Source organism: Ornithorhynchus anatinus, chromosome 3 (genome assembly GCF_004115215.2).
Source record: "Ornithorhynchus anatinus isolate Pmale09 chromosome 3, mOrnAna1.pri.v4, whole genome shotgun sequence".
Classification (NCBI taxonomy): domain Eukaryota; kingdom Metazoa; phylum Chordata; class Mammalia; order Monotremata; family Ornithorhynchidae; genus Ornithorhynchus; species Ornithorhynchus anatinus.
In genome coordinates this window covers 125260779-125284641 of record NC_041730.1, presented here as the reverse complement: position 1 = coordinate 125284641, position 23863 = coordinate 125260779, and the positions used below count along the sequence as shown (strand labels likewise).

Here is a 23863-nt window from a genome sequence, read left to right as displayed (position 1 = left end):
TTCTGTTAATTACCTTCTAACACTACCTTCACTGTAATTTTGTTGGGAATTTTCTAAAGGTGGGATCTGGTCTCACCAGTTTGTGAGGATGTAGCCTTATCTCATGGAGGACAAGCTCCTTTTTTGAGTCAGGAGCGGTCAGGGTACACTGAATGATTCACTAGGGTATGCCTCATTTAAAGGAAAACTAGGATTCTCTGTAATCTTAAACCCTTTTTACCAATTTGATCACGTGTTTACTAACTAACGTATGTGACTCCAGCAACTGGTTTCAGTTTCTCCAGCTCTGGATAATGGGGCGAGGTTGGGGGAGGCGGTGGGGGGGGGCGTTTCAGGGTGTGGGGGAAGGGATATAGGTGTATAAATTACTGTGATCTTGCAAAAAACAAAGTGATCTCTAGACATTACAACCTCAATAGTCTGTCCAAATATCCACCTTAATGAAGGATCCATGTTTGTGTTCAGGGAACGCAAACAGCAAGGTAGTCTGATCTAGGCTGCCCTTCTTATCTAGCTGTTATTCAGTCAGGGTTGAACACTCACTGAGTGTTTTCTTTTTAAATACTCCAGTTGCCAGTAGCAGGGTGGTTTATTTTTCTCCGATCCTGCTCCGATTTTCTTCTCCCTTTCTGGTTTTTACCTACGATTGAGTTTAATGGTTGCTTAGCACACACGACGATAGGCAGTTTCGAATCACATTTGTATAAGCACTCCTTGAACCGCATACTTTTCTTTCTCTTTTTTTTTATGGCGACCTTTTGAAAACCCATATTAGACATCCAGAGTAAGTCGTAGAAAGTACTTTTCTCTTTCTGCAAGAATGGTCAGTGACTAGATGAAGCTCAGAGACGACTTAAATGTTGCAGTGTGACCAAATCAGAATGGCTGGCTGTGCAGAAGAAAAACAAAACACTAAAAACCTACAGTTTCAATCTGCAGTGATATTTAGGACCTCGCAGTTTTTCAGTTGTGCAGCCCAAAGATGCGTTGGAATTTGTGTAGAAGTAAAAAAAAAAAGCGTTTAAGCACTGTACTCGGGTGTTGAAGCGGAAGGTGGTTATCGAAAGTGGAGAGTGATGCCGGGGTGGGGGAACGTGGGAGGAAAAGAATGGCCTAGGTAGCTAAAAGACTGCTGGAAGAATTTTCATCTGGAAATTCTAGAGCAGTGAGTTCAGTTAGCCATCTTAGGTGAAGGACATAATATATTTCCGCTCCCCCCCCCCCCCCCCCCAAGCAACTTACACCGTTCAAAGGTTAGGCACACCATTGCTGTCATCTTTTAAAAATATGCACTGCTCATTCTCGGTATAGACCGGGCTCGGGGCCCGTGTTTGCTTTGATTATTTTGCGTGAAGCATTTCAGCGTTCAAAGAGCCTGCTTCTTCTTAGCTTTCTAGTTATCTCTCAACTTTAAAAAGCCGTTTTAGCTCAGTAGCAGTATTTAAACTCTGCAATATTTTCCAGCCCAGCTGGACATTGCAATAAAAATGCATTGTTAAATGTGTGGTTTCATCCGCTGTTGAAGGAAGTTGTAGAAGGTTTGCTGCAAGCAACGGGCTAAGTTTTTAAAGGCTTAAACCTCCTGGTTTGCACCTCCAAGTGATTGCACACATAAATAATTGTGGCCTCCAGTGCCTTCTTCCACCTTGTTTGACAGCATCGATTCTTCAAGGTTTCTGGAAGAAGGGCCTTGTAGCAACAATGATATATGTATGTGCAAATTGTGTTTGCAGAAAGGAGTCATTAGAGGCCCATGGAAAAATTTGGCCCTAAAAGTTTTCACCCTTTTGTAGAGTTTTACTGTTCAGAGAGGTTTAACCCTATATGGTAGTCTATTTAAGTGATGTATGAGTTGACTTTTGTAAACTTTGTCATGGTAGTGTACATGGAGTGATCATTTTACTAACATAAATATTTTCTATGTGTGTTTCAGTGGATGACAATCGAGCAGCAGAAGAATGGTGTGCCTACCCTTTAATGCTGCAGTTTAAAAAGAGAACTTGTATTGTGTCATTTCAGACTGTAGGCTAAGAATTGTAAATAGTGAAATTTGAGTAATTTTATTATTTGCTTTGGTTAGAAAGTGAATTTTAAAAAGCAAACCAAACGCTAAACTTTCTCAGATTAAACGTCCTGAGACCTGAAGATTGTAGTATTCATGTCTGTGAAGCTTTTAAACCATTACACTTGAGATCAGTGACAGAGTAAATATTCAGGTAACCTATCCTTTCAGAGAAGCTTTTGAACAAGCATATTTCCTCCAAAGGTCTCTGTGTTTTGGATTTTTTTTTTTAAGTGTAGATTATTTTAAGCACTAATTGCATTACTTTGGTAACTGCAATATAAAATAGCCATTATTGTTTTGTGAAGCATGGTGGAGATTAGTTAGTGGTCCCTTTAAATTTCATGAGCCTCTCAAAAAAACAAAAAACAAAAAAAGCTGCTGAATATTTCAAAAGATATATATTTTACCTTATTGTAGATTTTGTAAAGTTAGTTGGTAATATTCCGGTGCACTTTTTAATGTTAAATTTTGTTTTAAAAGTCTCATCGTACCATTTCTCCGAGATGGTCCATCATATGGCCGGCTAACAATCTAGGTGCTGCGGCGATCCCTAAACGTTTGATCTCTCTTTGGTTTCTCCTTCTGTTCTTTATGAGCGCTCTCGGTGTCGATGGTCTAGTAGTATTTGGGGTCATCTTGAGTATTTAATTGGAGTTGGTGTTTGTGGAGTAGCATGCCTAATTTCTGCCGACCAGAGGTTTGTGTGGCTCGGATTCCCAGTCGACCTGTTTGTTTTTACTTTTGGCGTTGGGGCGGTGTAGTGCAGTACTGTCTTTGGAACAAAAGTGTTAAGTTCTCACGTCTCTCCAGGATGATGATGCTGAAGTTACTTGGACTGGCTGGTCAGGAGGTAGTGTTCAGGTCTTACCTCCTCTTGGGTTTTGTTTTGTTTTGTTTTTTTGGTTTGGTTTTGGGGGCCTTTTTTTGGTCATTTTTCGTGAGGGAACATCGATAACAAAATGGACAAATTGCAACGTTGTAGAAAAACCAAAATGATGAGTCTGGTGGAAGAATTTCTCTGGTATTTTTAGTCACACGGTTTCTCACTCTTGATAGTCAGACCCGGCAGTAATATGGAATATGAGCATGACACAGCATTTGGAAGGGAAGAGCCAGGGACTGTGAAAAACGTTAACGATGGATCGCAAAAAGCAGTTTTTCAATATCTCAAGTTTCTCACGGAAGCAATTTTCCTCTTCATTCATTCTGGAAAAAAAGCATTCCATAGTCCACGTGGATAACAATACTTTTAATTAAGAAATTTACTATACTGAAGTTTAGATGTTGCTTGGTAAATCTTTGCAGCAGCATATCACGAATTATGATTAAGGCGTAGTGTGGTAGGGTTTCCGAGGTGGAGTTAAATTAATGTACAGTTTTGGTGAGCAAACAACATATGTGAAGTGTAGCTGGTTTGTTTTACTTTAAAATGTTCAAGTGCTTTTTAAAAATCTCGTTAGCTAGTACACAGACCATTACTTCACATTCAACCAAACGGACACCCCCATTCCCAGACAACTTTCCTGGGACAAAACACAATCTCAGAGTGGCGGAGCATTCACTGTATAGGCATCTAAAGGGTGCTTGGAAGTTAATTTTTTTTGGGGGGGGGGAAGAACACCACGCCACGCTTTACAGCGACAACCCTTAAAGACCCCGTGTTGCCAGCCACCTCCTCTTCCATTGAGAGAAGCTGGATGTAAGCCCCCGTTTGACACACCGTGCTCCTCTTATACCCAGTGGGAATTATCGGAGGCAAGGAGCCCCCATTCGCTCTCTTTGGGAATTTAGCACACTGAGCACCCGTGCTCTTGACCCTGGGGCCAAAGCCTTTATGACTGATCCAGTCATAAGCCAGACTCTGATGGGTTATGTCTGTACTATCAGATTACCAGATTAAGTCTCTGCAACAAGCAAGGAACACACACACACACAAACACACATACACACACACATATATATATATATGTAGAGAGGGAGCTCCAGTTATTAGGCCACTATCCTTGCCAGCCACTCTTTGTCCTAAGTCTCAATTTTGGTACCAAGTCACCTTAGCATTGGGGTTCCTTTTCCCTCTCGAAATGCCAGATATGCCACAGCGCTTTTCGTGGGAGGGGAACCTTCCATCTCTTCTTCCCTCAGGCTACTGTCTTGGTGTTGGAAAATGACAGGGGAAAGCGATGCTCCTTAAAAGATATTTGGTATTGGTTTGTCAAGGCAGATGTATTAAAAAAGGAACCAGTCGAATCTTCATTCAGGAATATCCTGGAGCCTGTTTTCCTTATCTCTCCCCAAATTGGGGCTTTGCGGAAATGCTTCTAGCTTGGTCAGTGTTGTGAAAGGCATTTTGGTCTCAGCAGAACAATCCACTTGTCAAGAGGTTACTGAACTCCATTTAGGCCAGAGAAACATTTTCGTTCCTTTCAGATTGCTTTTCAAACTCCGCCAAGTAGGATAAATATCTCCGTGGTGCAAGGAATGCAAATTCCAAACCCTTCTGCTCAGTGTATTTAGGATTAAGTCTGTCTTGGAGATTTTTTTGAGAGCAGAATATGTGAATATGGCAATTGATATGGAGGTAGGAAGGGAGAAATTCAGTGAAATTGATTCTTGTCCTTTTTCTCTCCATAGGTAGTTTTACATTAATTAGCCTTTTTTTTAAAAAAAAAAAAAGAAGACAAATACCCTGTAGGGTAACAGAGCTGTGAACTGAAATGAAGGAGATTTGGTGTGGGGTTGGGATTGGAGTCTGAGAGGGGAGTAAAAAAAAGTATTTAGACTTTTAAGAGGGGAAGAAGCATTAAATGATTTTGTCTGAAAACTCTTGAAATAGTAAGTGGGTATGGAATGGTGTGGTTGAGCCACCTCTCTTCTCTGGAGTAAAAAAAAAAAGCTCTAGCCTTTTTAGAGCCATTTGAGGAAAGGTATCTAGACTTATTAGCTAGAGTTGGCAAAAATCGCAGTATACAAGTTATGTACAGATTATTGACTCTGGAACTATTTGGGGGTACTTTAAGGTTTCTGGGTTGCTTTAGAATTTTACTTTGAAAATCAAGGGGTTTTTTTTTTCAGAACCCTAAAAGTAAAAGCACTTTTAGTTGAAATCACAATTTAAATGGGATGTATCAAATCTCGTAATCGCCATGATATTTCCTTTTTGTTATTTGATTGTTAATTAAATTCTTCACCCTGTCTTGAAGAGTCACTAAATAGACTCAAAGTGATCTATTTTAGACTGGAAATGACCCTATCAAAACACACAAACCAAAAACCCCAAAGCAGTTAGACCCAATCAAAAATTCAGACCTTTTAGGCTCTTAGGTTTGTTTGGGGCAAAGACTTTATGGAACTATACCAGTATTAGTTCAGTCTTGGGGTCCTTATTCTGCATAATTGCACCCTTTCTCAGGTATTTTCCTGATAACACTACTTTTAGAATAATCTCTTTAGAGGTTAGTGTCTCAGTGGATAGAATGGGGACTGGACATAGGAGATGAGCATATAATTAGAACAGAGAATAAAGCCGTCAGCTAAATGAAACTACAATCTAGACTCTTTTCCTGCACCTCAGAATATTGGAGAACACCACTACCAATCAGTTGTGTATGTTTAATATTTGGTGCTAAACTTATATTTTCCAAAAAAAAAAAAGGCTTTCTTCATAGATGGTGTATTTTTTCTTTCTTGGTGGAAACCTGCGCAGTAATCTGTATTGTCATTCTGGAAAGCACTTGTCTGGCGTGGTTTAAAGTACCAGAAAAGGGACGATTCAGCACTTTTTCTGTTACAACACTGAAGTCTTACTTTTAATCTCATCTTCAGAGTGTAAGGTACAGTACTGTAAATCACAGCTTAATATTTTTAAAAACTAAACAAAGCCCACCACCGTTCAACTCCAGGGGGTCAGAATCCGGATTTATATGAGTCTTTTGTCATTTAAAATCAAAGACAATAACATTTTGTAACTTCCGGGCAGCTTCTAAGAGTATGCCTGCTCTTTTAAAGTCTCATTTCAACACAGAGTTTCAGGGCTTAAGGATTTGATATTTGAGAGGAGGTGAGGGGGAGATTCCCCCAAAATGGGGAAAAAAAAAGTCAGACCAGTGTAGTGTTGTCAGTTTGAAAAATGTATCACTAGGAAAATGGGTAGGGATTCTCTCTCCCTTTTGTCTTCAGGGAATGAGCAGTATTTCAAATCTTTGGCTGAAATTCCAGCCTTTTTACCGTGTAAATTTTTACTATAAACTCACTGACATGCTTTTTACACCAGAGGACTGGAAGTGGATCTTCATGTTTTTAAGTTGTGGAATGGTATATTTCTAAAATGAAGGGGGTGGGGGTGGGGAGGGGGGTGGGGGGGAGAAAAATCATTAACTAGGTTAGAATACCAGCATTAGTGAGTTTAAGAATTTTAGTCTGTAATAGCAAAGTGTTTGATTAAAAACCTAATCTTAAATCGCTAGTCTGTAATTAGGTGCATTCTAATTTAGGAGGTGAATATTCTTTGGTTATCGATATGATCGGTTGTAATGCCGTGCCGTCAGAAAACCAGACTTCTTGAAGATAGAAACCTTTATCTGACTCCCATGTGGTGGTGTGCTGATGGGATGTATACTTTACAGCAGCTTATTGCTGCTTTGAAAAAAAAATGTATAAAATATACGTTTGGAGTGTTTGCTCATAATTCTTTATAACCTCCACTTGTTCAAATGTCAGGCATTGGTATTTTATCAGTCCGCAATGTAAGTAGAACTAATGTTCTTAGGAATCCAACTTGTACACACACTGTTTAAAAACCCTCAGGGACAGTTTACACAACTCTTCTCACTCAATTCAGGTACTTATACTCTATTCTTAAACCTAGCAGTGACTTGTATTTTGTTTTTGCTTTTTCTTTTGAAGTGCTGATAGCACATCCTTGATGAATGTCAACTTAAAACTCAGTTCAGGTATCCAGGTATAACTCAGCCAAACGGATTTTAAAGCTGCATATTACTCTTCAGCACACCGTGCCTCAGACACTTATAGTGGCATTCTGTATATTCAGTTATTACTACTGAGCAGATAGCATGGGGGTTCCTGTTCACAATGTATTGTAGGAAATCTATATATATATCTATATAAAATATATATCTGTAAGAATACAAGGTTAAACTATATATTTAAAAATGCCACTATTAGCCCGCGCAGCGAAAGTAACTGACATTCCCAGCTGCTTCTGTAAATGAGACAGATGCAGTCCCTTACCGTGGCTCTTGCTTCTTCACCATGACTACTACTGAGTTCAAGCACTGGCCCTTGGGTGTCTGACCTCTTACATTCTAGTTATGCAATGTCTTTAGAGAATTCTGTGCACTGGCCACTGTGATGGAACCAACGGGCCAGAAGTGCTTTGAGGTGATCAGTAGTAGTGATTCTGCCAAAGTCGGTGTTGCATTACGAGCATGTAAACATGTCAAACAATCAGCAGAGGTCTGAGGCTGCACCCAGGCGACCCCCCCGCCCTCAGGCTGCCGAGCGCCCGCCCACCCACACGCCTCCGCCGCTCCTTTTCGCGTCTCGAGCGGTCGCCCGGGAGATAGAAACTGTCCCCTGCAAACTCCCTTTTGTGCCGGCGGCAGGTGCCAACGTCAGACGTTCCTCTGCTTCGTTATTTGATAGCTTACGTCGGAAAAAGAATTCTCTTTCATTTTGTATAACCCGTAGCCTTTACCGATTATGGAAAATGGCATATAGCAGACCTCTGGAAGTTCAAGTGTCATGAAATACAAAACAGGAACCCCCTTTACTCTTATGGACCTCATTTCAATATACTGTTTACAGTTTGACGGAATTGTATAATTTAATATTTCTCTTGTACTGTAGTTTATATTTATTTACAGATTTTTTTGTACTGTGTGATTTGAACTTTTTGTTCCTTGCTATGATCAACGTTTTATGTAGTAGAGCACTTATGATCACAAATTAAGGTTTTCTGTTTGATTGCACTACATTAATTTTTTTTAAATGCAGTTCTGATTTTTGACTGGACTAAATAAGCTGTGTCTTAATGTATGTGATGAGTACTTTAAATTCTAATCCATGTGGTCCCTTTTTTTTGCATTGTATGTCAAAAGCGCTAATTCTCTCGTGCATGTGTAAGATTTAATGGCTCCATTGTATTATTTGACCATGTCATTTTGGAGAAACATTCCCAGCTGTAATGTTGTGTATGGTAGTTCTCACTGGATGCTAGACTTTTCAAAACCACTATTCTTCTAATAAATTTTGTTGTGAAAAAGCTTTTTTTAAAAGTTTTATTCTTTCGCACTAGTTTGGGACGGGAACGGTTAATAATGTTGGTATTTGTTAAGCGCTTACTATGTGCCGAGCACTGTTCTAAGCGCTGGGGTAGACACGGGAATCAGGTCCCACGTGGGGCTCACAGTCTTAATCCCCATTTTACAGATGAGGTAACTGAGGCACCGAGAAGCTAAGCCCCGATAGGTAAGCCATGGGGAGCAGCGAGAGTTAGAAATGAGCTGTGAGTAAATGGCTGAATCCCCATTTAGAATTAAATCAATTTCCTTTGAATTTATCATTTTAAAAGAAACCCTTTTCAATGACTGGAGCTTTGCTGTAAGGAGTACATTTCAGCAGATAGTTCCGACAGCCTCCGTCCTTTAACGACCTTCAACTCTCTAACTCTACCTGGATATCTTCACTTTCTTAAAGAAATTGCTTCTCTAGTGTAAAGTAAGCCAAGCTTTCCGCAAAGCCAGGCCGATCGTAGGTAGACGTGTCGCATTTTCTTCCGACCGGTCTTGGGCCTTTCTTAACTTTCTGACGGGGATGAATTTCCGAGTTAGTGCAGTGCTTGTGGATGAAGTGGATTTGTTTGGTTCTGGTCGTTCTGTGAAGTGCTGCATTCTGCCTTTATTCGATGCACAGATATGATTAAAAAAAAATCGTGGCAGAAATGTCTATTACAGTGGTTTCTACGTGACTATTGTCAGTAGAATGCAGGCATTTCCCCGAATCTGGGTAGGTGAACTTGATGCACATTTGTATTGGTCCTTGGTCTTAAGTGCTTACTGGGTGCAGAACACTGTACTAAGTGCTGGAAAACAATACACAGGTGGGAATTGGACATGAACCCTGACCGTCGGTGGCGGCTCACAGTAGAAGACCTTGTACAAACGATATTTTAAAGATTTATTATTCCTCCAAACCAATGGAAGAGTGAATGGGAAACAGCCAAATTTGAAAATGATCATCTAAGGAATTTGTCTCATGCCGCTCTTCTCCTGCCTTTGATACTTGAGCCAAAATAGGTTGTAATTACAACAGACTCCAGCTCTTTCATGAAATCACTTTTCATGCTCCTCAACACTCATGTATGCGGAGTTAATGATTTAGACCACTTCAGTGCTAGATCTTTTTATGTCAGTCTCTCCCCCATTAGAATGTAAGCCCCCCGGGCAGGGAACGTTTCACTGTATTCTGTACTTCCCAAGTGAGTAGTACAGAGCACTACACCACGTGGGTGCTGAATAAATGCTACAACTACTGCTAAGATGGTGATATATTGGACAGTAGTTATGTTAGAGACAGGACAGTTATCTGTATTTGTCACCCTCCTTGGTAAACGGGGTCCTTCCGAGCATACATGCCTGCAGTGCCCTGCACACAGTGAGAAAGCAGTATGGCCTAATGGATAGAGTGTGGGCCTGGGAGTCAGAAGGCCCTGGGTTCCAATCCCGGCTCCGCCACTCATCCGCTGCATGAGCTTGGATAAGTCACTTGACTTCTCTGGGCCTCAGTTACCTCATCTGTGAAAAGGAGATTATTACCGTGAGCCCCACGTGGAACATGGACTGTGTCCAACCTGATTAGCTGGTATCTACGCCAGCACTCAGTACAGTGCCTGGCTCATAATTAGCGCTTATCAAATGCCATAAAAAAGCGCTCAAGTACGATTAATTGAGAGGGCTAAAGTTAGCATTGAATTTAAAACCAAATGGACACAGGAGCCAGTTGGGAAGTGCAGCACTTGCCTAATTGGATTCCTTGGTGGAGGGAGCGATTGCCTCCTCTTCTTCGAAATAACATGCCTATTTCATGTCAACTGTGTCTTCTAAGCAAGCCGTCTCCGAAAGGGATGACTTTAAATGATTCACTTGGGTGAAATGATGATTTGTTTCAAAAATGGGAGAGCGGAGAAGCCATGGAAGAAATTTGACCCAGATTTGAGCATATTTTAAGTTAAAAAGGGAAAGGGAAAAGATACACCAACATAACAGTCTGTGCTGAACCATTCTTATATAATGAGGGAACCAACTGTCTGACTTGAGGCTGCTTGGCTATTTTTTTTTATGTATTCGTTAAGAGCTTACTATGTGCCAGGCACTCTACTAAGCACAGGGGTAGATACAAGCTGATCAGGTTGGACGTAGCCCATGTCCCATATGGGGTTTACAGTTTTAATCCATGTTTTGCAGATGAGGGAACTGTGAGGCAAAGAGAAGTTAAGTGGACTGGGATTTAGAACCCAGATCCTTCTGACTCCCGGGCCCGTGCTGTCTTCATTAGACAATGGAAGACAATTAGACATTAGACAGAGAAGCAGCATGGCTCAGTGGAAAGAGCATGGGCTTGGGAGTCAGAAGTCATGGGTTCAAATCCCAGCTCTGCCACTTAGCTGTTTGACTCTGGGCAAGTCACTTAACTTCTCTGTGCCTCAGTTACCTCATCTGTAAAATGTGGATTAGGACAACCTGATGATCCTGTATCTACCCCAGCGCTTAGAACAGTGCTCTGCACATAGTAAGCGCTTAACAAATACCAACATTATTGCAATGCTGCTTCTTGCTGCTATTAGAGCACTCCTTTGTTCTTAATGGTGCTACTTGCCTCCACCTTCCCTAAGCTGATTCTAGGGTCCCCAAGCTCATCCCTGGTGGAAGGTCCTTCACTCTCCCCCGTACAGTTCCTGGCTTGAGGATCGTCGACTCCAGGACTCCAAAATGACTCCCAAACACGCTCAACACAGCCCCTTCCATGTGACCCAGGTCATTTTAAGACGCTTTGAACATGGGCTTCCAAATCTGAATTCAGGCCCATTTCCAAAGAAGAGATTCCCCCTTTGTGAACTTGATTAAAGCTTGGCTTCGTATTTTAAAGGTTCAAAACAATTTGCTTATTTTCAAGTGTGATGCCTTGCAAAAGCACCATATGGCAGTTTGTGATTTTTAGCTGGGTGCTATGTTTTAAAATAATTTTCCTGGATTTCTCTTGCATTTTCACTCATCTCCATCCCACCCCAACCCCATGCCCTTTCTTTAATCTGCCACAGTTAAACAGGTGGACTTTTTTGAGAATCTATGGAAGACTTCATTTATTAAAACCACTTAAAGCACGGTATGTTTTAAAATCTAAGTAAGGGGTTCGTTGTTGGTAGGTTCTACCAATTCTACTGTATTGTTCTCTGCCAAACGATTAGTACAGTGCTCTGCGACCTGTAAACACTCAATAAATACAATTGATAATGACGATGAGGATGATGCCCTGAAATTTCTAATGAAGCAATCAACAAATTTGCTACATCTTCATGTTTTTCATTCCTGATTCTAATGGCGGGGAGGGAATGGTGCTTGCTGATCTATTTTAGTAATGTGTATTTGTAAACTGAGACTCTTAAACAAATCAACTTGAATAGCTATTTTCCTTTTCCTTTACAGTCTACCTTTAAACTCAGGTGCTAATATTGCAGGAAATCTAGTTGTCCATTAGAAGCTCTTAACTCAATTCAATTTAAAATCCTTTTGCATTTTTCATTTTGGCCATAAGAAAGATGGGTGAAAGTAGTTTTATAAAGAGAACTTTCTGGATAAAAATGCTCTTTTCTTCTTCTACTTTCATTTGTTTTCCTAAGTAGTGAGTCACTCTGGGGAAATTGTTTGTTGACCTATTATTTTGGTGAGATGCATTACACATATTGGAAATCTTGCAAATAAATCCAATAACAATTTATATTCCTTTTGAAAATTTAGACATGCCACTGTATTGATAGGATGTGAAGTTTTATAGTGTCACTCAATTTAACTCAGCCCTTTTAATTTATTTTTTAAGTTAAACTTAGCCCGCAAATATTTAAAAAGTTTTCTTGGTTTCACTTTTGACATTCACTGCCAAAACAGACATAGATCAGTATTTGAATTCATCAAAGTTTTGTCCTAATTAAGTGCTGAATTGCCAGTATCTCCATTGCGGTGAATAAAATCAACGTGTATTTTCATATCCAGAAGATTTGGCCATTTTAAAAGCTATCTGCACTACTTCGTTTTCCTGGGGGATTTTCCGTTCTTTCCATTCTATTCAGAACATGTTTTGGGATGGTCTCCCCAAAATTAAAATTTTTCATACTGTCTTTGGTGATGTTTGGTTAATGCAAAAATCTGAGGTTATTCTATAGATCATCATACCACTGTTTCCCCATCAATAAGGTTACCACACTCTTTAATTATAGCTTCCATATGGTGTGTATTTCTGTAGGGATTTTCTTGTTTTTATCCTCCTTTCTTCCTGGAACACTCTGCCCCTTTGAGTCTAATCCCAACTCCGTCACTTGTCTGCTCTGTGACCATGGGCAACTCACTTCTTCTCCGGCCTCAGTTACCTTATCTGTAAAATGGGGAATGAAACTGTGAGCCCCCAAATGGGACAGGGACTGTGTCCAACTCGATTTGCTTGTATCCACCCCAGCACCTGTCAGTACAGTGCCTGTCACATAGTAAGCGCTTAACAAATACCGTGATTATTATTATTATCCGGCAGACTGCTGTTCTCCCCATCTTCAACTCCCTTCCGATAGCCATCTCCTCCAGGAGGCCCTCCCTAATTAATCTCTCCTATAAGCTTGCCTCTTTCTCCCCTCTACTTATTCGCACCCCATTATACTTCTATACATCTTGTATATCCTACTTCGCCTAACGAGTAATCTATTTTAATGTCAGTCTCCCATGCTTTGTTGTAAGCTCTCTGAGGGCAGTGACCATGTCTATTAACATACTAGCTAAGTTTCCCAAATGCTTAGTACAGTGCTCTTTTTAGAGTAAGCGCTCAGTAAGTACTATTGATTGCTTTATATTAATGTCCATCTCCCCCTCTAGACTGTAAGCTCGTTGTGGGCAGGGAACACGTCTACCATCTCGGTTGCATTGAGCTCTCCCAGGTGCTTAGTGCAGTGCTCTTCACACAAGCAAGTGCTCAGAAAATATATTAAGTGATTAATTGTGACTAAATGGACCATTAAATTTTGTATTAGCAAGGGAAACTGATAACTTTTCTTTAAGATAATTTGTTTTTCCTGTCATTATTGAGTCGTCCTAAATACTTCTAATGGGTAAGGTGAGCATTAAAACTACAAGTATTTCTTCAGGTGAGAGTACTTAGCAATTACGTTTCAAAGGTGTGATGGTGATTCTAGCTGCCACACTGAAAAGACAAACAATGGTGGATATTTTCCTTGACCTCCAATTTAATTAAACAAATGTTAACTGTGCTCTTGATGGAAGGGAAATTGCTATGGAGTGACCTTTTCTAAGCAACAGCTGATGGCATTTAAAAAAAAAAAAACCTTTTCTTCATAATTCAATTTTTCAAAAAGTCAACATTTTCCCTGGCTAGGGAGGTGAGGAATTTTTTTTTTAATTTAATAGAAATTTTAAGCCAGTTAAAAGGTCAAAATGAGGAAATTTCTACAGTCAGTTCCTCTGGCACTTTCCTGTGTAAATCAGAAGTAGGAGCACAGAATGAGGTGGAATGAGGGTGAGAAGGTGGAGAGAAAAGTGTGTGGGTGCGGGGCAGGATGAGGGAAGATAGCCCAAAATAGGCACTGTGAAGTACCCCTCCTCCAAAAATGTCCCAAGAAAGGACATAGAACTAGGAGTCAGGAGACCTGGGTTCTAATCCCAGCTCTGCCACTGGGCTATTGGGTCACCTTGGGTAAGTTATTTAACCTCTCTGATCCTCTGTTTCATCATCTGGAAAATGCAGTAATTTCCATCTCTTACTACCTCTTAGATTGTGAGCTCCATGTGAGACAGGGACTGTGTCTGGTCTGATTCTGGTATCTACCCCAGGACTTAGCATGTAGTATGTGGCCAATAAATACCTTAAATAGGGACAGTTGATCCAAGGGGCCTGTGGAAGAATTCATTTTTTTATGCTCTTTGTTAAGCACCCCCCTGCCCCTTTTAACGGTATTTGTTAAGCATTTACTTTATGGCAGACACTACGGTAGATACAAGCTAATCAAGGTGGACACAGTTCATGTTCCACATGGTGTTTAAAGTCTTAACCCCCATTTTACAGCTGAGCTAACTGAGGCAGGAGAAATTGTGACATGCCCAAGGTCACAAAGCAGGCAAGTGGCAGAGGCGGGTTTAAAGCCAGGTCTTCTGACTCCCAGGACTGGGCTCTGTGCACTAGGCCACAGTGCTTCTCATTGGTTATCTAGGGTTTGCAATGTGCTTTTTTTGCATAACAAATACTCCTACTATGTAAATAATTTGTTCTATATGAGGAGGAGCCTTTTCCCATTCTCCCACTTGACCAAAACTCAGAATTTTTCACAATGTAATTCAGATTTTTAATAGTGCTTTAAACCTCTCAAGAGCCCTACCCTTACTGCTTAAAATAGTAAATCTTATTTAAGCCTTAAATCTTTTATTACATAACCTGGAAAGTCCATTATTAGATGGGAAAACTTCTGGAAAATTCACATTTTAAAGTATAATATACTTAGTATTAAGGACAACAGTGAAAGTTATTTATAGTCTCTGTGAACTATATTCTTGGATATAGAAGTTTGAAGAATGTTTCATTGAGGTCAAAGATGGCCATGTTTGTGTTTATGTGGAAATTGTAATGGGTAGCTGGAAGACATAAGGGCAAGATGGAGAAGGACATAAAGGCGGGAGAATTTTGAGCAGTTTTTCCTTGACTTATTTAATTGAATCCCAGTCATTTGAGTTGGCTTTAATGGCACCCCCACTGCCTACAATCCTTGCCCAGAAGCATATGACTCAAAGCTGCCAGAGGCAGTTTGGGAAATCATCACAGAGTACGGACCCTCTTTATACAGCATTTTGAGAAAATGATACATGAAGGTATAGAAGCAGCGTGGCTCAGTGGAAAGAGCATGGGCTTTGGAGTCAGATGTCATGAATTTGAATCCCAGCTCTGCCACTTGTCAGCTGTGTGACTGTGGGCAAGTCACTTCACTTCTCTGTGCCTCAGTTCCCTCATCTGTAAAATGGGGATGAAGACTGTGAGCCCCAAGTGGGACAACCTGATTACCCCCTGTCTACCCCAGCGCTTAGAACAGTGCTCTGCACATAGTAAGCGCTTAACAAATACCAACATTATTATTATTATTATTATATGCAAGAGAGACTGAAGAAGGAAGACATTCGAAGAAGGGAAACCATTAGGGAGATCTGCAGAAATTGGAGAAGCAGCCTGGCCTCGTGGATAGAGCATGGGCCTCGGATTCAGAAGGACCTGTGTTCTAAATCCAGCTCCGCCACTTTGCGTGACCTTGGACAGGTCACATACATTCTCTCGGCCTCAGTTCATTTATTTGTAAAATGGGAATTAAAACTGTAAGCTCCATGAGGGATAGTGACTGTGTCCAACCTGACTTTGGGTTGTATCTCCCCCAGCACTCAGTGGAGTGCCTGACATATAGTAAGCACTTAACAAACACCATTAAAAAAAATCCAGCAAGGAGGTGAGGGTTTGAACCAAGATGGGGGTCATAACATTAAAGAACGAGGTGTGGATCCCTGCAATATTGAAAAGGAAGAACAGAAAAACTTTAGAATCCAGACTGAAATTGGAAAGAGAAAGGCAATGAAAATCCAATGATGACCCACTGAAGTTATGACTGTATGATTCAGGGAGGCTGGTGGTGGTGGGAAAGTTAAGAGAGGTCAGGAGGGGAAATCAGTTCAGTGTTCAGTCCGGTGGGTTCAAGGTACTAGTGGGTGTTCCAGTTGAAGATGACTTGGAAACAGGAGGTCGTAGGAGATTAAAATGCAGATGATACCACAGTTAATAAAAAGTAGATTTCATTCAGTTGTATTTATTGAGTGCTTACTGTGTACAAAGCACTGTGCTAAGCATTTGGGAGAGTATGCTATAACAATAAACAGACCCAGTCCATGCCCACACCGAGTTTACAGCCTTGGGGGGAAACAGATATCAGTATAAATAAATTACAAATGAGAGGATAGGGTTGGAGATAAAGATTTGGAAGGCATTCCCATAAAGGGGCTTTACTGAAACCAAATGAGCTAAGAGGAGGGGTGTAGTGAAAGAAGGGAAGAGGATCCAGACAGAACTCAGCTTTGGGTGATATCGTCCAATTCAAGGTTGATCATAGAATGAAGAGTCAGCAAAGAAATTGAGGATTGGTCAGAGAATAGGAAAAGAATCAAGATAATTTAGCATGTTGATAAAGCCAAGGCTGGAGAATGATCATATCCATTGAATTGGTAGAATCTACAATCATGCAGCGTGGCTCAGTGGAAAGAGCCTGGGCTCGGGAGTCAGAGGTTATAGGTTCAAATCCCAGCTCTGCCACTTATCAGCTGGGTGACTGGGGGCAAGTCATTTAGCTTCTCTGTTCCTCAGTTACCTCATTTGTAAAATGGGGACTAACTGTGAGCCTTACGTGGGGCAACCCGATTATCCTGTATCTATCCCAGCACTTAGAACAGTGCTCTGCACATAGTAAGCGCTTAACAAATACCAAAATTATGTTTAAGATCAGTGAAAACACAAAACCATATCTTAGAGAACATCCCAGTGAGAAAAACAACGTGTTCAGTATAGGTAAATTATATTTCATTAATTTGAAAGAGTCTTTGTAGATGCGGGGAAGCCAGTGCATGGATTTGCAAAAGATATTTGAGCCTCTGTCCCCCATGGGGCTCATTGTCTCAATCCCCATTTTACAGATAAGGTAACTGAGGCACAGAGAAGTGAAGTGACTTGCCCAAGGCCATATAGACAAGTGGCAGGGCTGGGATTAGAACCCATGACCTTCTGAACCCCAGGCCATGTGTGCTGGGGTAGATTCAAGCTAAGCACTTGGGACACAGTCTGTGTTCCACATGGGGGTCACAGTCTCTTCCCCACTTTACAGATTAGGTAATGGAGGCTCAGAGAAGTTAAGTGACTTGCTCAAGTCACATAGACAAGTGGAGGGTTTAGAATCCGGGCCCTTGTGACTCCCAGACCTGTGCTTTATCCACTAGGCCATGCTGCTTCTCACATGCTAAACGTATACCAAAATCATTATTATTATTACAAATGGATAAAGGTAATTAGCTTGATCCCTTAGGGATCAGGGCTGTGGCTCATTTTATTAAGCATTTTCAAAAATGAATGCAAAGAGAAGTACATAGGAAAATCTACAAATGTGGGGATTAAATGAAGTGTTTCTGGTTGGCATGATGCTATGCAGATAGGCATTACTGGGAAGATTTTTTAAGCTGAGTGAGCAGAAATGTGGCAAATGAACTTCAAAATTAGGAAATGTATTATAATTACTTTAAGGGGAGGGGGGGCAAATTACAAATATGTAGTGGGCTCTGGGCTATCAGTTCTGACCCTGGAAAGAGATCTTGAAGTCATTGTTGATGGTTTCTTCAAATCACTGGGCCACTGTCGGGTGTCAGACTAGAATCAGGGTGGCTTAATGGGAAGAGCACGGGCTTGGGAATCAGAGGCTGTGGGTTCTAATCCCGGCTCCTCTACCTGTCAGCTAAGTGACTTTGGGCAAGTCACTTAACTTCTTTGTGCCTCAGTTACCTTATTTGGAAAATGGGCATTAAGACTGTGTGCCCCCGTGTGACAACCTGACTATCTTGTATCTACCTGAGAACTTAGAACGGTGCTTGGCACTTAGTAAATGCTTAACAAATACTATGATGATTATTATTATTATTAAAGTGCTTGCCATAGGAGGGGCATAGAATCAATCAGTCAATATAACTCATATTGTATTCTCCCAAGTGCTAATACAGCATGGCTCAGTGGAAAGAGCCCGGGCTTGGGAGTCAGAGGTCATGGGTTCGAATCCCGGCTCTGCCACTTGTCAATTGTGTGACTGTGGGCAAGTCATTTAACTTCTCTGTGCCTCAGTTACCTCATCTGTAAAATGGGGATTAACTGTGAGCCACATGTGGGACAACCTGATTAGCCTGTATCTACCCCAGCGCTTAGAACAGTGCTCTGCACATAGTAAGCGCTTAACAAATACCAACATGATTATTATTATTATTATTATTATTAAAGTGCTCTTCACACAGTAAATGCTCAATAAATACAATTGACTGACTTAAGGTTTAGTTTTGCTACCATAATGTCATTTTTGCCAGGCTGGTTCTTCTCTGGGCCTATTCCAGATTGTAACCTGTTCGATCCAGAGATACAACTGTTATTGTTTGACACATCATTTCAAGCAGCATGGCATATTGGATAGAGCAGAGGCCTGGGGTTCAGAAGGTCATGGATTCTAATCCCGGCTCCACCACTTGTCTGCCGTGTGACCTTGGGCAAGTCACTTCACTTCTCTATGCTTCAGTTACCTCATCTGTAAAATGGGGATTGAGGCTGTGAGCCCCATGTGGTACAGGGACTGTGTCCAACCTGGTCTGTTTGTATCCTTAGAGCAGTGCTTGGCACAGAGTAAGCGCTTAACGAATACCACAATTATTATTTCAAGATGCCAAAAATGATGAAGGATTTGTCCTTCCACCACCAGCTACGGGAATTAAGAAGTCATGCATCCATTTTAAAGACAGCAGGTGGATTTATGAAAATGATCGAAGAAGGTCCTGAAGAGAGCAGAGTTTGAAGGGAAGAAGAGAAGGGTTAGAATAAATTGCCCTCCTGAGATTCTTTATGAAGAACAGAAGAAGGCTGCTGTTCAATCTGAACTGGACAAAATTTTAACTAAAGTTGAAAAATCACTACCTCAGACAGCCGATCAACTTTTGTGGCCTCTGCAAAGATTCAGTCCCATTACAACTCCCATTTGGTTGTTATGTTATGTGTTGAGTCCCTTTAATAAAGAAAGTTGAGTGATATTTAATGAGAAGCAGCGTGGCTTAGTGGCAAGAGCATGGGCTTGGGAGTCAGAGGATGTGGGTTCTAATCCTGGCTCCTCCACTTGTCTGCTGTGTGACCTTGGGCAAGCCATTTCACTTCTCCGTGCCTCAGTTACCTCATCTGTAAAATGGGGATTAAGACTGTGACCTGACTATCTTGTATCTACCCCTTCGTTTAGAACAGTGCTTAGCACATAAGTGCTTAAGAAATAATGTTATCATTATTATTATTATTGTTAAGTATATAGTGTGCTGAGGAATTCCTATTATTTTTCCAGAGGTCTGTGGAAAATGTGCCCTGCGTTACAACCAATCATGATACAGCCACGTTTTCAAAATCACATTATGGCTATATCGTGGAGTATGCCTGTATCTCAAAGGCATAATGGAGCATATGGAAAAAACGGCAACTCAGATGGCTAAGGGGATCGAGCAATTTCCTTATGAGATTAAACTGATGGGATCAGGACTCTTCGGTTTGGAGGGACAAAGGCAACCAGGGGAATAGGATTAATGTTCCCAGTCATGAAAAGGGAAAACTCCACATCATTATGACCAGGGAACACTCAGTGAAGTTGGTGGTAGGTTCCAAACAAAAAACATACACAGACGTATGCATGTAGAACTTAATATAAGGCTGTTGTCCAAGTCGAAAACATCCCTCGGGTTCAAGAGGGATTTGCAACTCATATGTTCATTTGTCAATAGTGAGTTTCAAGAGGGGAAGTTTCGAGATGTAGAGGAAAAGTTAGGGGTATTCGACAGTTGGATCTCCAAGAGGAGAACTATCACATGGTCCCTCTAAGCATCCTCTTTGGGTTGTGTAGACTATCGGTTTGACCCAAGTGTGACATGGCTTATGTTCTTATTTTTTGAGCCCCAGGAATGAAATCATTGAATAGTGAAATGTAAATCCCGATCCCTCACATGTGAGTAAAAATAATTGGTGGAAGCAACAACAAAATCCAAGTTGCGTAAGTGCCAAGTAGACAATCTGCTAAACTCCGTAATTGTCATATACCATATTTACCTCCATCATTGCCCTTACTTTATGCGTTTTTTTTTTTGCAAAATAGGGGACTATTACAGGGTTCTTATGAGAATTTTATCTATCAATAAGGGCAGCAGGCAGAATATGAGAAGAGAAAAGGAGGGGGGATGACAAGAAAAGCAAAAGGTAAGAGGGCATTAGAGATTGTCTTTCAATTCTAGTGCGCTTTGCTTACAAAAGACACTCAATGAATTCACCACCACCCCCAACCCACCCCTATCTTCCTTCCTCTCTTCCTACCTTTGGGTTCCCTTCTCGGTGAGGGAATTCCCCAAAAGAATGCTGAGAACTCCCTGGCCAAATCTACATTAGCACAGTTCTGACCCTTCACCTCTTCCTATCATGTGAGTTGCCATTGTCACTGCTTGAGGGGTACACAGCCAATCACTCAGTGGTATCAATTGAGCGCTTACTATGTGTCAAACAGTGTACGACGTGGGAGAGTACTTAGCCATCTGAGTTGCCATTTTTTTCCGTATGCTCCATTATGCCTTTGACATACAGGCATACTCCACTATGTAGCCATAATGCGATTCCTCAGAAATCAGGAGATGAGGGAATTAAGCAGGTAGGCAATTAAACAAGTAGTTTCAAAGTTATCTAGAAATGCAAAGATTTAACTATGCATTTGTAGTTTCTAGATTTAACTATAACTGCAGAGCGCTTTACTAAGTGCTCGGGAGAGTCCAGTACAACAGAGTTGGTAGGCGTTCCCTGCCCACAACGAACTTACAGTCTAGAGCAAGAGAAGGAAGACAAGCAGTCATAACTTGAGAGGTTTTACTTAACAAAGGAAAAAGAATATGAGACTAGATATAACTGAAACACAATCAAGAATATTTATTGAGTGCTTATTGTGTAAAAAGCCCTGGACTAAGCGCTTGGGAGAATACAACAAAGTTGGTAGATATTTTCTCTGTCCACAACCAGCTTATAGTCTAGAGGGGAAGACAGACAATATAAATACATGAATTTAGGATATGTATATAAGTGCTGTGGGATGGAGGGTGGGATGAATACCAAGTTCCCAAATTCACAGATCCAAATGCACAGACGATGCAGAAGGGTGCAGAAGTCGGGGAATGAGGGTACAGTTGGAGAAGGCTTCGTGTAGGAGATGTGAACTTAATAAGGCTTTGAAAGTGAGGAGGGGGTGTTCTGTTGCATACAGAGAGGGAGGGAGTTCCAGGCCAGAAGAAGATGTGGGAAGGGGTCGTCAGCTAGATGAAATCAAGATATAGTGAGTTAGCTGGCGCTAGAAGAACGAGGTGTACGACTAGGCTGTAGTAGAAAGTCAGTGAGGTAAGATAGGAGGGGGCAAGCTGATTGAGTGCTTTAAAGCTCTTGGTAAGGGGTTTCTGATTGATGCAGAGGTGGATGGGCAACCTCTGAAGGTTCTTGATGAGTGGGGGGATGTGGACTGAACAGTTTTCTAGAAGAACTGTCCAGACAGTGGAGTGAATTATGGACTGAAGTGGGAAGAGGCACGGAGGTCAACGAGGAGGCTGATGCAGTCATCAAGGCTAGATAGGTTAAGTGCTTGGATCGGCATAATAACTGTTCAAATGGAGAGGTGAGGGCAGATTTTAGTCCTGTTGTGAAGATAGATCAGGATTTGGTGACAGATTTAATATGTGGGTTGAATGAGAGAGATGAGTCAAGGGCAAACGCCAAAGATACAGGCTTGGGAGACAGGGAAGATGGTGGTGCTGTCTACAGTGATGGGAAAGTCAGGCCTAGGACAGAGTTTGGGTGGGAGATGAGTTCTGTTTTGGACACATTTAGTTTGAGGTATCAGCAGAACATCAAGGCAGAGATGTCCCAAAGACAGCAGGAGATACAAGACTGCGAGAAGGAGAGAGATCAGCAGGGCTGAAGAGGAAAATTTGAAAATCATTTGCATAGAGATGGTAGTTGAAGCCATGGGAGCGAATGAGTTCTCCAAGGGAGTGGTTGTGGATGGAAAATAGAAGGGGACCCAAGACTGAGCCTTGAGGGATCCCACTCTCAGAGGGAGGAGTCATAGAAGGAGCCTGTGAAAGAGACTGAAAATTAGTGGTCAGAGAGACTGGAGGAGAACCAGGAGAGGACAGTGTCGGTGAAGCAAAGGTTGGACAATGTTTCCAGAAGATGGGGATGGTCCACAGTGTCAAAGGCAGAGGATTAGGATCGAGTAGAGGCCATTGAATGTGACAAGAAGATCACTGGTGACTTTAGAGAGGGAGGTTCCAGCAGAATGAAGGGGTGGAAACCAGATTGAATGGAGTCAAGGAGAGAATTGCGGGAAAGGAAGTAGAGGCAGGGGGTGTAGACAACTCAAGGTGTTGGAAAAGCATGATAGGGAGGGCAATAACTGGAGGGAGTCATGGGGTCAAGGGAGATACATGAGTGTGTTTGAAAGCAGTGGGGAAGAAGCCATTGGAAAGGAAATGGTTGGAGAGAAGAAGGGAGGGGGCAAGTATATTGATAAGATGTGAAGGGTTGGAGGTCAGATGAGCAGCTGGAGGAGATTGATTTTGAGAGGAGGAGGAACGGAATAAATAAATGCAGATAATAGAGCAGTTCTTGGATCTAATCTAAATTCCTCATGCCTCACCATAGAGAAGTAGTGAGGCCAAGTGGATAGAACACAGACCTGGAAGTCAGAAGGTTATGGGTTCTAATCCTGGCTCTGCCACTTGTCTGCTATGTGACTTTGGGCAAGTCACTTCACTTCTCTGGACCTCAGTTCCTTCATTTGTAAAATGGGGATTAAGACTGTGAGCCCCATGTGGGATATGGACTATGTCCAACCTGATTAACCTTGTAACTACCTACCCCACTGCTTAGAACAGTGCTCCGTTCATAGTAAGTGCTTAACAAATACTGTAATTATTATTATTATTTTAATTCATTCCATATTTCAGTCATGGAAAAGATGTAGAGTTGCTGACTAGGCCCTGTTTATTTGTTTATCCCTCATCTCTCCTCCAAGCGTCTTCCAACTCCTTTATACTTTCTTCACTAATTCTTCTTTCCCATTGTTTAGTCATTTTGGGGGCTTAGCTACATTCCTCATGGTGAACACTGTGTTTTCTGCTGGACTGGAGAGCCCTGGAGCTCCTGCCATTCACCGTGCATCCATCCCATTACTTAAGAATGAAAATGACCCCTGGATTGTCAACCTGTAGAGTCCCTCTCCCAGCAGAATGATCAAATTCTTGGCCATTCAGAGCCCCCTAACTCCCTGCCCCCAGTAGGCCAATTTGACACCTAACATGACCTGGTACTGGTCATTCATTAATTCGTTCAGTCATATTTACCAAGCTCTTACCACATGCAAATTACTGTACTAAGCGCTTGGGAGATTAAAGTGTAACAATAACCTGACACCGTTCCCTACCCACAATGAGCGTACAGTCTAGAGATGAAAATTTCTCCCACTTCCATTTAATTCTACCATATCCCACAAGCTGGTGCCTTCCTCAAAATCACCTTCTCTTTCAAAGTATTCGATCGGTGTACTTGGCCTTTAGAGCTCTTCCTTATTGAGTTGGTTACATTTCCTTGAAAAGCTTCTCTGATCTCTTTGTTTATGCTTCATAA

General features: G+C 41.5%; 1 protein-coding gene across 6 annotated transcripts in view; it reads left to right on the top strand.

The window, feature by feature from the left end:
* Nucleotides 1–23863, top strand: part of LCOR (ligand dependent nuclear receptor corepressor) — a 142123-nt gene that overhangs the window by 93885 nt on the left and 24375 nt on the right. The window contains exon 8 of one of the 6 annotated variants that reach the window (XM_039911610.1): nucleotides 1934–6145. The exons of the other annotated variants lie outside the window; for them this stretch is intronic. Coding sequence (XP_039767544.1) covers nucleotides 1934–1978 — 45 coding nt within the window. The 3' untranslated portion in view covers nucleotides 1979–6145. Of the gene's footprint in view, nucleotides 1–1933; nucleotides 6146–23863 lie in introns of those variants that run through there. 6 annotated transcript variants of the gene reach the window in all.